This window comes from Lampetra planeri, chromosome 38 (assembly GCF_965212315.1).
Source record: "Lampetra planeri chromosome 38, kcLamPlan1.2.h2, whole genome shotgun sequence".
In the NCBI taxonomy this organism is placed as follows: Eukaryota; Metazoa; Chordata; class Hyperoartia; order Petromyzontiformes; family Petromyzontidae; genus Lampetra; species Lampetra planeri.
Window position 1 is genome coordinate 4049568 of NC_136144.1, and position 12903 is coordinate 4062470.

General features: G+C 45.5%; 1 protein-coding gene across 1 annotated transcript in view; it reads right to left on the reverse strand.

Moving 5' to 3' along the window:
- Positions 1–378: 378 nt before the first annotated feature.
- The window catches only part of LOC144731213 (lysozyme C-2-like), a 38208-nt gene continuing 25683 nt past the window's right edge, over positions 379–12903 (reverse strand). The window contains exons 3-4 of the mRNA XM_078612215.1: positions 2627–2702; positions 379–1463 (exon numbers count right to left, since the gene is read on the reverse strand). Coding sequence (XP_078468341.1) covers positions 1397–1463; positions 2627–2702 — 143 coding nt within the window. The 3' untranslated portion in view covers positions 379–1396. The remainder of the gene's footprint in view (positions 1464–2626; positions 2703–12903) is intronic.

Here is a 12903-nt window from a genome sequence, read left to right on the forward strand (position 1 = left end):
GGCGCGGCTCCGGCTGGAGCACGCCATGTGCCACACACATGTCGGTGATGTGCACGTCTTCTTCGAACGCTGGTGAGCCGGAAAAGCCCTCTGTAACCAGCATGGACAACACCCTCATGTTCAACTTCTGAAGCGCTCGCTCGTCACCGTGGCGTGCGCAATGACCACCACCACGTGACTTTTCTTTCGTGTTGTGCGCGGTGCTTTTAGCGCCTTAGCGAGTGGATTTGTAGCGTTTAGTTTCATTTCTTTGCTGGTGACTTTGTGTATTTCATATCGAAATCGCCTCCAGTGCTGTCGTGTCCTCCGCTCCGGTGGCACGGATGGTGCAACGGTCCCTTTGTCGTTACGAAGGAGAACGAGGCTGACCAGAAAGGCGTTGCTCATAGCGACATGCGATTGGTTTATTGGTAGTTACGGCGACATAATGAACGCACGCAATTAGAAAATTATCTTATTAAGCAGTAAATATAAAAAAAAACACAATTTGTAATTATACAGACCGGACAGTGCTTGTGCATGGGTGCATAACAGGTGCTATAGTGCTGGTTGCATTAACAAGCGTGGTGAAGTAGTGGATAGACCCCAAGGGCTGGCTGGCTGTGTGTGTGTGTACGTGGTTGTGTTACCATTTGATAATGGACGATGCCCCAATGATCACAGTCTAATGCAGTGGCGTGTGACGTCATAATTAGCACAAGGGGACCACATCATTTGTTTCACTTTACTCGGTAAGAATTAGTTTTTTTCTTTTCAGAAGCGACCCATCACAAATGATAGCCCAACGAAGTGGCTTATTTGTCATCATCATCATGTGGAAATGTATAGAAGCCAAATACTCTAAAAGGCGTGAGAAAAATCCATGCCACCTCCGGGAGAGAGACGCGCAAATATACAGCAGCAGGCGTCAGGGTCGTGGATCGAACCTACGACCTCCTGTAGACCAGGCGAGGTAGTTAACATCTCGCCACCGCGACGTCCATAGGCCTCTGAGCACACACCTTACCTCAAAAAAGTTTAGTTTTCTTTGTATATATTGCTCAAGTAATTTGTTTACTTTTCTTATACTGTGCACTCCTATTGTGTTTGCATTGCTCGTTGTTCTGACCCCGTGCCTCGACTGGACATCTGTGATCAAAGAGCTTCACAGCTCATCGGATTCCTTCCACTAAACATTTATATTCCGATTACCCGCGCTATAGATTGTCGGATGACATCATTCTGATCGGCTTAGTCAATATCCCGTGGCGTGATCAATGCAATGTTTCCGTTTTTGTTTCGGTCTGTTTGTGTTTCAAAGCAAGCTCGGAGCGAGCCGAGATGAACCCAGCAGCGACGTTGGGCGAGCGGCGTCCCCCGGCCAAAGCCCCCGTCTCCTCCTCCTGCGGCGTCACGGCTAGAACTTACAGCCCTGCAGGTACACCGACACGTCGAAGTCCTGACACTTCGACTTCCAGCCGTACCTGCAACGGAAGGGAGCCGCCATTCGTTCGTTAGTTCATCCCGCTCGTTCGCTCGCTCGCTCGCTCTGGGTCAGTTCGTTCACTCGGCCAGTCCGTTCAGTCACCCCTAGTCCGTTCGTTCAGTTAGTTGTGCGTAGTGGCCCAGCCGCTGGTTGCAAAGAGTCGTGCTTCGAATCCGGGAGGCCACCATGGTTAACACTGCGGTGTGTTTTAACCCCCGACAATACTACGAAGCGTCGTCAAATTCACTCGCAGTGCGTTAATGTGCGCTGGTGTCATGGTCCACATTTAAAACAAAAATCGCACCGCAAATGACTCCTTTGAGATCCCACAGCAGCAGCTGTCTCCCCCCTCGACTGACAGACCGATATCCGCTCAGAGCGCCTGGTGCTGAATCCACCTGGTGCCTCACAGGGACAGCTGCTACTGGGGGTGCCCCCTTGCAATGGCGTTGACACGCGATGCAAGTCTCTTATCGCGCGGGAAGCTCCCTGAGACTCTCCAGTGTTGTATCACAACTAGAGGCCGACCGACATCCGGTTTCGGTTTCGGCGCCAAAAGTTGGAAAATGGCCTCTTTCGGCGTAGTTTCGGTTTTGGACGAAAGTAAATTTTTAACTTTCAGTTGACTTTCGGTTTCGGCCGAAACCAGAAATTCAGTTTCGGTCGGCCTCTACACAAAACTCAAACTCACGGTTTATTCGCACGCACACACTAATACATGTACAGCCCTTTGTCAATCCACTGCTGCACGAAGACATCCTCACGTCGCATTGAGTCATGTGGGATTCTTTGACCATACTTCACCACCCTGGTCAGTGCGAGGACTGGTTCAGATATCACTCGTCACTGATGTTAGCCGTAGCAGGGAATTGAACTTAAATAATTTGTGGTCTTATGGTAACAAGTGAACCACCGTGCCACCTTGACGCTGCTGATGATCGAGCAGATGATGACGCTGATTATGATGCCGACAATGATATGGCTGATAACGCCGAAGATGACGATGCTGATGATGATGATTCCGCTGGTGATGACGAGGATGATGCCGATGTGGATGGTGCTGGCGAAGCTGCCGATGCAGATGACGATGATGCCGATGACGATGCCGATTCGTGGTGAACCGTGCCGTGTCCTGCTGCTGCGTGTGTCGTGGCTACGCACCAGGCCTTCAGTCCCTGCTGCTTGAGAATCAACTTGGCGCAGGCGACGGACTTCGTGATGTCGTCGTCAAGGAGATCTGTGAACAACAGCGACGACGTTGAGAAGAAGCAGCAGAGCTGTGGCAGAGATGCGGTGAGTGGCACCGCTGAGCTCCTGGGTTCCAACGCGGGTGTTCGGCGCTGACGGTGATTACACTGGCAGTGAGATGGTGGTCTCAGCCCGGTCACCATGAACTCACATAGAGACCCATAGACTTACACAGAGAACCATCGACTGAAGTAGAGACCCATACACTTACACACAGATACATAGACTCACATAGAAACACAGACTCACACAGAAAGCCATGGATTAAACGGACACAGACTCCTCGCACAGAGACCCATACACTCACACATCTAACCCTAGACCCACAAAAAAGCTATATTACATTTCTCAACATAATAGAAGTTTCAGGAAACGGGCCTTCATAACACATCAAAAAGGCTTCGACAGGACACGTCCCGTGGCCTGTGGTCAAGGACAATAACGGAGTGGCAGCCAAGGAATAGAGAACGCGTCTGAGAAGACGTCCACGGTGGAGACGGAGTGGTGAGATCAGCTCGTGCGGCGGTGTTGGTGCCGACTTTTCAGTTTTCAGTTTCATGTATTAGGTATAGCCCTGTGAGCCATGCAGCTCTTGACTCGGGTGCAACCGCAACAAACAAAAACATGAACAAGAAACATCTTAAAGTGACGACACGCAACAGAAAAATCCAGGAAAAAACGGCAAAGTTTTCCAGAAAAAGCACCGTATATCAACGCTGTGTGCAAAAATCCCAGTGGGATGCAAGTTAAACAATAACAACCATAATACGATTTAGATTAAAGTTATCAGGCTAACTCTGTACTTCAACAAACAAACATGGCTAAACCAAAACGTTTTCAAAATCACCAAAATAAAACTATAAAAACAATGTAACAGTGACCATAGGAACTGTGATTCAAATTTAACAATAAACGATATACATAACATGTACGACCAAACATTGCAGCCATAGCTGGCTGCACGAGTCACTCCATAACCGCAGGAGCATCAGTAGCAGCGTGTGTGGCCGAGCGCCGGGCACACGGCGCCGTGATCTGGCCGAGGTAGGAGGGGTCCAAAGGGCCCGGAGGAAAGCCACGGAGAGCAGGGGGAGAGCAGAGAGAGAGTCCACTCAGAGAGGAGCCAGAGTGAGCAATAGACAGTGACCGACAACGATGGCGATGATTATGGCGATAATGAAGAAAATGACGAGCATAATGGCGATGACGATTATGATGACCGTAATGAAGACAATGGCAATGATGACGATTATGATGACGGTAATGAAGACAATGGCAAATGATGACGATTATGATGACGGTAATGAAAACAATGGCGATGATGACGATTATGATGACGGAAATGAAGACAATGGCAATGATGACGATTATGATGACGGTAATGAAGACAATGGCAATGATGACGATTATGATGACGGTAATGAAAACAATGGCGATGATGACGATTATGATGACGGTAATGAAGACAATGGCGATGATGACGATTATGATGACGGTAATGAAGACAATGGCAATGATGACGATTATGATGACGGTAATGAAAACAATGGCGATGACGATTATGATGACGGTAATGAAGACAATGACGATGACGATTATGATGACGGTAATGAAGACAATGACGATGACGATTATGATGACGGTAATGAAGACAATGACAATGATGACGATTATGATGAAGGTAATGAAGACAATGACGATGATGACGATTATGATGATGGTAATGAAGACAATGTCAATGATGACGATTATGATGATGGTAATGAAGACAATGGCGATGATGACGATTATGATGACGGTAATGAAGACAATGGCGATGACGATTATGATAACGGTAATGAAGACAATGACAATGATGACGATTATGATGACGGTAATGAAGACAATGGCGATGATGATGATGATGGCAATGAAGACAATGGCGATGATGATTATGATGACGGTAATGAAGACAATGGCGATGATGACGATTATGATGAAGGCAATGAAGACAATGGCGATGACGATTATGATGACGGCAATGAAGACAATGGCGATGACGATTATGATAACGGTAAAAAAGACAATGGCGATGACGATTATAATAACGGTAATGAAGACAATGGCGATGACGATTATGATGACTGTAATGAAGACAATGGCAATGATGACGATTATGATGACGGTAATGAAGACAATGGCGATGACGATTATGATGACGGCAAAGAAGACAATGGCAATGATGACGATTTTGATGACGGTAATGAAGACAATGGCGATGACGATTATGATGACGGTAATGAAGACAATGGTGATGACGATTATGATGACGGTAATGAAGACAATGGCAATGATGACGATTATGATGACGGTAATGAAGACAATGGCGATGACGATTATGATGACGGTAATGAAGACAATATCAATGATGACGATTATGATAACGGTAATGAAGACAATGGCAATGATGACGATTATGATGACGGTAATGAAGACAATGGTGTTGTATCCTAACCCTTCTTCCAAACTTGATATTTTTATATATTATCTTCTTACTTGATATATAATGAAGGAAAACACACCAAAAGCAGCAGACTGCAAAACACCAGGTGTCACTAAGTAATGGACTGGAGGAGGTCTAGGATGGCAGAATTTGCAACCTTGCTTCAAGGAAGGAGGGGGCCTGATGAACGGGCATATGTCACCCGTGCAGGCGGCAGAGACAGTGGGAGAGTCAGCCAGACATAATTAAGGCAAAAAGCCAACCATCCTGCATGGTTTTAAGGAGTTAAATTATTAAATCCAGGGTGAGTGGTCAAATGAAGTGGGTCAGCAACGCTGTGTGCACAGGGGAGGGAGCTGATTAACAACCCTGCGCGGCTGAACGTGAGGGGGCCTTTGACCTGAAGTTAAGAAGGTTGGATGACCACAGTGAGACGAATAAGAGCGTTGTATATCAAGGATGCAGACTCAGCTGAATAACAAGGCTGCGGAGGTTACCAGGAGTTCGCGTTCGCCTAGTTAAGTCAAAAAGCTCAATTATTCTGTATTGCTGTTAAAGTAACGTTAGAGTCAGAATTTAACAACAGGGTAGGCTAAAGTTATTGATATTCACACCCACTCCAATTAAACCAGGCCACAAGTTACGCCTACTGAACCATCACCATCATTAAGTCAATATGAAATGTTATTTCCATACTTTAATATACAACTCGACCCGAAGCATATGACAATCAGAACCTTCCTAAGTCAAAATTGAATCGCACCCAGATAGGAGCGAATAGTCGATATAAGGTTGAAGAGGGAAGGAAATTAAGAGCACGGCGAACTGCAAACGTAAGCAAAAAGCCGGGAACAACACACCAAGCCAACAACAGCGAGTCGGGCTTCGACAGGCCATAAAGTAGGAATGATAACTCCCGGGGTCAGGGGACATCAGAAAAAGCAAGCAGACAAAAACCAGAACTGACTCCAAGGTTCAACCGCCCTCACCTACAAGAAGTGACGGAAATTAATGAGGCCTTGAGTTAACGGCGTCAGCTGGACAGCAACAACACCGGCGAGCAGAGACAGAGTGAGGCAAAGACTGCCAGGCTATGAAATACAACTTCATGTCAGTGAAGCCTGACCAACAAGTTAAGTTAATGACATCACAATACATAATATCGTACATAACATCAATGTTAACGCTATTCACCGTCAACTATATTCCGCTTATATAACCATGCAGACACCAAGGAATACGAATTCCTAGGATCAAGAAACTTACCCCTTAACCTAAGATATCGGGAATAATTAATAATAATAAGCCTATGCATGAAAGACAAAAGTAAAACTTATGAAAAGCCAGGATAGCGGGATAAATCACCACCAGGTCGAAATAAAATACATAATAAAAGAGCGATGTTAAACCCAGGGTCGGAGAGAAAGGGAGATCCCGGCCGTCTTTGTATCCCCGCAGCACGGGATGGGAGTGTGTATGTGCTCGGGGAGGCACCTCCACTTGAGTCAAGCACCACGATGGGAAACGACACACCTGAGGTTACATACAGAATCATAACTGGGAAATGGTAAGGGACAAATGTTAATTTAAAACTTTTTAACCATGTCTTTGTGTGCTGTGAGGATCGGAGGGAGTGTGCCCCTCCCTCCAGGTCGTGCAACACGAACAGAGGTGCCTATGAGACGATTTGTAACGTCTGTGTTTTGGTTCATGAAGGAGGCCAGACAGAGAGACGACTTCGAGGCAATTTGTAACATCTGATTGTTTGCTCATGGATTTTATGGAGGGAGTATGACAACGGAAAATGCCGTGGGTGATGCACACAAGCACACGGACGTACGGACACACACATGAACACACCTACACACGGACAGATCCTGACACAGTAAATCAAAAGAAAACCCCGCCTTGTGGGCAGGACCCAAAGGGATTTTTCGGCATAAAAGAAAGGACCCTGAGCATTGGAAACCAGTTCGACCAGGAGTCAACTCATCACGAGCTCGACCGAGCGGGTCGGCTCTGGAGCGAGCTCGACCGGAAGGGTCGGCTCGACTCATCAGCCGAGTTGGACCAGGAGAGTCAACTCATCACGAGGGCGACCAACGGGTCGACTCATGAGCGAGCTCGACCGGAAGGGTCGGCTCGACTCATCAGCCGAGTTCGACCAGGGGAGTCAACTCATCACGAGTTCGACCAGCGGGTCGGCTCCGGAGCGAGCTCGACCGAGCGGGTCGGCTCGACTCTTCAGCTTCTGGGACTCAGCCGAGTTCAGCCGGCTCTCGGGGCTCGACTCGAGCGGCTCCCCGTCTCCTCTGCAGGCGGGCAAGACCCGCTTGACAGCTCAACCTGCCGCGTCAGAGGCCCCTGCTGGCAGCCAGGGTCGCGGTCTGGCGACGAGAGGACGACGGTGCGCTGCGAGCGAGCTGCGGGCGCCACCTACCGACCGGGTTCCGAACTACGACAGCGTATCAACAGGCATCCAACCAATTCCCCACGGCGACAGAGGAGCGACTAATACGTATGACGCGCACCGCCCCCTCACCACACGACCACCAGGCGTTTGTTTGACATAAAGAACCGACTCCGAACACTGACTATTGAAGACAACTCTTACCACTCAAACCCACTCGAACCCATAAGCCATCCGTGGCTGTGAAGAAAAACTCGAGACCGAGTGATGGCCATCCGTCATTTGTAAGAGTATTATCTTTAATATTTAGTGGACTGTACTCTTAATCGCATAAATTCCCAACAGATCCATCAATACGAATTGATTCTTGGCACCTCCTTCCGCCGAGCCACTCTGTTGTCAGATAACCTGCGATGTATCTGTTGAGATTGGTGCCTTTAAGAATCATAACTGTTTTGATTGTGTTTTATCGCCGTATAATCTTTCAAGCATCTTTCATTCATTAACGTTAAGGTTTTCTTAGCATAGTATTTGCACGTTTTAACGACTCTCTCTCTCACTAACAACCATCGCGTTACGCGGGATCCATGTGCCGTTGTCAAGTGAAATCAGACAATCATTGATGATACTGTATTGATGCCGTGTTGACGTTCCGGGATTGAGAGTTCGCATACTATATCATAGTTGAGGTTGAATTAGTAATAAATTGATTAATACAGAAGTGGTTGTGTGATTCTTTCCTGAACTATGCATAAGATCTGCTTCTGCGTTGAGATCTGAACTTGGTGACCTTAATAAACACTAACACATACTCAGTAAATGTTAAAGCGATAACGGGGCGAACCGGGGACCTAAATAAGCGAGAATGAGACGAACCTAGACAACGAGGCCGAGTTAATCTAAGTTAATCTTGCATACTTACACCACACCTGCATAACTGCATACGATTAATTGCCTTATTCCGATCGATAACCCACCCTCGTCACCGAGGCGGGGTCTGGTTATCATAACGACTTGCATTATCATAATTACACCCACTCGCATAATTACTACGATTACCTCTCGAATTGGCATAACTAAATGTGCATAATTACATAAATTAACATATTTCCGGATAATTACACATTTGGCCAAATTTCATTTGATTATTATTATTTTCACTGAATATTCATAACCCACATATACGACATAATAATTTCACCCACGCACGCATACAACATATCAAAATTTTCATAACCAACATATACAACATAATGGGGGCTCGTCCGGGATTTCTCGCAGACAGTTTGTGCATGAATTCAGGAACGAATCACTGTTGTGTTAATCAAAGTGGTGTGAACTGACGTTGCCTTGTGATTGTAAACGGGCGTAAAACAAAAAAAACGCGCTCTGAAGGGAAATACCAGAGTAGCAGAGTATAACAAAGACAGCTGGGCTGAAATTATTTGCTCGAGTTGAACTGACGCATCCTGTGATACAATTGTTTATAAGTACTCTGAAGGGGAATTCTAGAGTAACTCCTGCCACTTGAGATTATAGGATTAAGAATAATTTTTGAATGGGTGACGGGGTACGGGGAGCTCGTATTAAAACGTACCGACCAATCTGTTACAAAGCAGTACAGTCAGAGAGACATATGGGGAGGGAGCTGTATCGATAACACGAACACACCTCGGAGGAAACTAATTGACTGGATAAAATGTAACAGAGGCGAACACGATGCAAAAGCTGCAGAGAAGGCAGGACAGGACTCATTCCTCCTCACACAGGCATACAGTCGGGGATGGTGGAATAAAGGAAAATTCGGGAAGGAAACAGGAGAGAAATCGTCTCTAATAAACGAGGGAAAATGTCCTCACACCATCGTAAGGGAGGAGAAATCAGGGCTCGCGACACCAGCGGAACTCACAGACGTGGATCCACAGAATAAATATGGAAGTAACATTAAATCACACTCATTCGAGAGAAGGGATGGAGAGATACATATGCAAACAAAAACATGTGAGATTGACAACTTCACAGATAGAGGGAAGCAAAATGTTAAAGTAAAGTTGACAGGACGTGTTCCGCTAAGGGCAGAGGAAGAAACTGAAGGGAAATGGCAACACGAGCGACACGGCACTGGGCGCGCACACAGGAAATGCACACCGCTTAATCACGCCCCACGCAGAACATATAAAAGTGACAGATTGCCTGATGATAACTTGTTTGATGATGACGCTGACGGCGATCAACTTTCGGAATACCTATTCACCAGTAAAACCCTTAAATTGATGGACAAGGCTCTAGTCAGAATTCCCGATTTTGACCCCCACAATAAGACTATGGATATCCACACACATATCGCAACAGTGGAAGAGGAGGCAATGATTAGAGGGTTGATGAGACGGGATGAAAAAGCGAGTTTGTTGAAACGAAGCTTAAATAAAGGTTCTATTCCATGGGTAAAGTCACTACCACACAAGGTTAGAAATGATTTTAAACAACTGAGCCTGGCAGTGATTCGGAAGTTTGGAGAATATTCGACACTCACTGAGGGGTTTTATGCTGTAAAATCGATGACCCAGGGCATGGACCAAGATCCACGTGACTACCTCGTACAATTTAAAAGAGCGTATTACGCAGGCGATGTGAATCAATACCACGAAGGAGATAAAATGTTCAAAATTATGTTTTTTGAATCCTTGAGCCCAGAGATTACAGAAAGGGTGAGAATGGTTTTGAATCCAGAAACCGCATCCTTACGCCGCATAGAGAGCAAGGCGTACATGGCGTGGTTATACAGAGCTAAGAATCATAATTCGGATCCAGAACACAGGGAGAGGGATAAGGAACCCAGCCTCTCAGAGAGGAATAAAAATCACCGAGCAGTCCCACAATGCAGGACGGAGCAAACAAACACGCACACATGGCAAAATAACCCAGAGAGAGGTTGGCACGAGGATGAGAGCGGCACAAAGCCGGACATTCAGAGGAATCGCAGGAGGGGGAGGTTCGGAACAGAACCATACCAACACCCCATGCCACGACACACACGAGGCCAAAATTACGCACAGAGATGGCGAGATAACCACCTAGCGGGAAGGTGTTACACAGACCGCGGAGGTATGGATGCGAACATTCAGAGTAATCGCAGGATGGGAGGTCAAACACAATCGATCCAATTCCGACCAATTCCTCCACCGGCTATACCAGGAGGGAATAGAGGAATAACACAGAATGCGGTCCAAAGACTTGATGAACTACCCATAGTGAGCGCGAGCGAGCGGCCAACACGCGCCCCACCCGCCGAGATATTAAACCCGAAACTCAATGAGAAATACGGGCAGGCTGCAAGTGACTGGGCGGGCAGAAACGTGGACAGTACTCCCGTAAATGACGCGCGGATCGAATACAAGGACAGGGTTGCATTGAAGCGTGATCGGACAGTACAAAAACCGACAGCAGGGACACGCCCTGAGGAGCGCAGGCATGAGCCTTTGAATGGAAAATATCCAAGGGAAACCAAAATTTATGTGGGTCGGAGTGCTAAAATGGAGACGAATGTCCATGACGTATCGGGAATGGTGTTGGAATCCAACACACTCGTAAAAACAAAGAGGGCAACATTACGAGGGACAGAATTAAATCGACACACTGACTCGGCAAATGTGCATGTAATCGCAGAGAGAGCGAATGCCAGTGATGACGGAGTAGAGAAGTTGGTTGTGTGCGCGAATTCTGATTATGTGCAGCACAATTTTACACCCCACACTCCCACGACGCGAGAGAGTGAGAGGGGAAATTACAAAAACGAACCGGAAAACCGTGATCGAATGATCAAAGTGATAAGTGGTAAACCAGACACTCAGAACTTGGTAAAAAGATTGCAAGGATGTAACAGGAGGGAATTAACGCAAAAATGCGTTCGAAACCGCTACATATCGTTTCCCAGGATTTAACAAAAACAAAAAAAATTAATATCCGTCGGAGTTATGAGGGATGAGAACCATGTAACTGGTGATATCGATGTTAAAGTTTATTTCTTTTGCTTATTTCAAATGTAACCTTGTTAAGATTGTGATACATGCGCGCTTTGGAAGGAATGCGTTATGGATTAGTACCGATGTTTAACGTGGTGTTTTATTTTTTTTTTTGCTTATTTCAAAGTAACCATGTTACGATGGTGATACATATGCGCGCGTCGTAAGAATAACCGCCGAGAGTGAGGGCGGCTTATAGATTCATAACACAAAAAAGGGGCATTTACTTGGTTTGGAAATTCGCCAGTGGCCAAATCGACCCCTGATAATTATTCAAACGGGCGGATTGTTGTGTCTATTTTTTTAATTAAGAACAATTCAAAAAAATATAATAATTTTTTTTAATTTTTATATATATACCTTTTTTTTAAATTAATTAATGAAAACAACTCACTTCTCCTCACAAGAACACCAGGAATCCATGAAACATGGAGGGCGGTTAAAGTGTTGAGAGTTCAGTCACAAAGAGGTCATGAACATCCAAATGGACAAAAGATGTATGGACTAGCCTCCCAAGACATCTAGAGATACAGATAAGGGCAGAATAAATAACGGTTGAAACTTCGCGTTTTCTTAACGTTTTCCGTACCGAAAAGTAGAAACTTAACAAAGATAATTAACCAACAAACAATAATTTTTATTATTATATGTTTCCTACCTACACGACCTTCCAAAAAAATAAAAATAAAAACTAAAGAGTACGAATTCCAGAAAGCTTAAGTGGAAACATAATAACGCTTAACCTTAGGACATAAAAAAATTAACTCAGAATAAACACCAATCTCTGGGGAACTAAACTAATGGGCATATCACACTACGATAATATGTAACATGTTTTCCAGGAAATGGCAGCCCTCCTGCTCACGCTCCTGCTAACGTACCTTGCCAAGCTAGAAGGGAGCCAAGGCCTGATGATGCCACCCAAGAATAACCGTAGAAACTATCTTTTTAACGATATCTCCTATAACACGTAGTCAATAGAATAATTTCTCCCTTCCTTATCGTTTTACCTTCCTTTAGAATATTTTTTTCTTTGTCACATATAACCATGTTAAGTTGTGACACGTACGCGCGCGTTGTAAGGAAATAGCAGCAAAACTGGAGGACGGTTGATGGTTCATGATGGAAGAAGGGTATACATTTTTTTAAAAATAACCCGTGGCCATTTGACCACTGGTCATTTTTAAAAGGGCGGTATGTTGTATCCTAACCCTTCTTCCAAACTTGATATTTTTATATATTATCTTCTTACTTGATATATAATGAAGGAAAACAC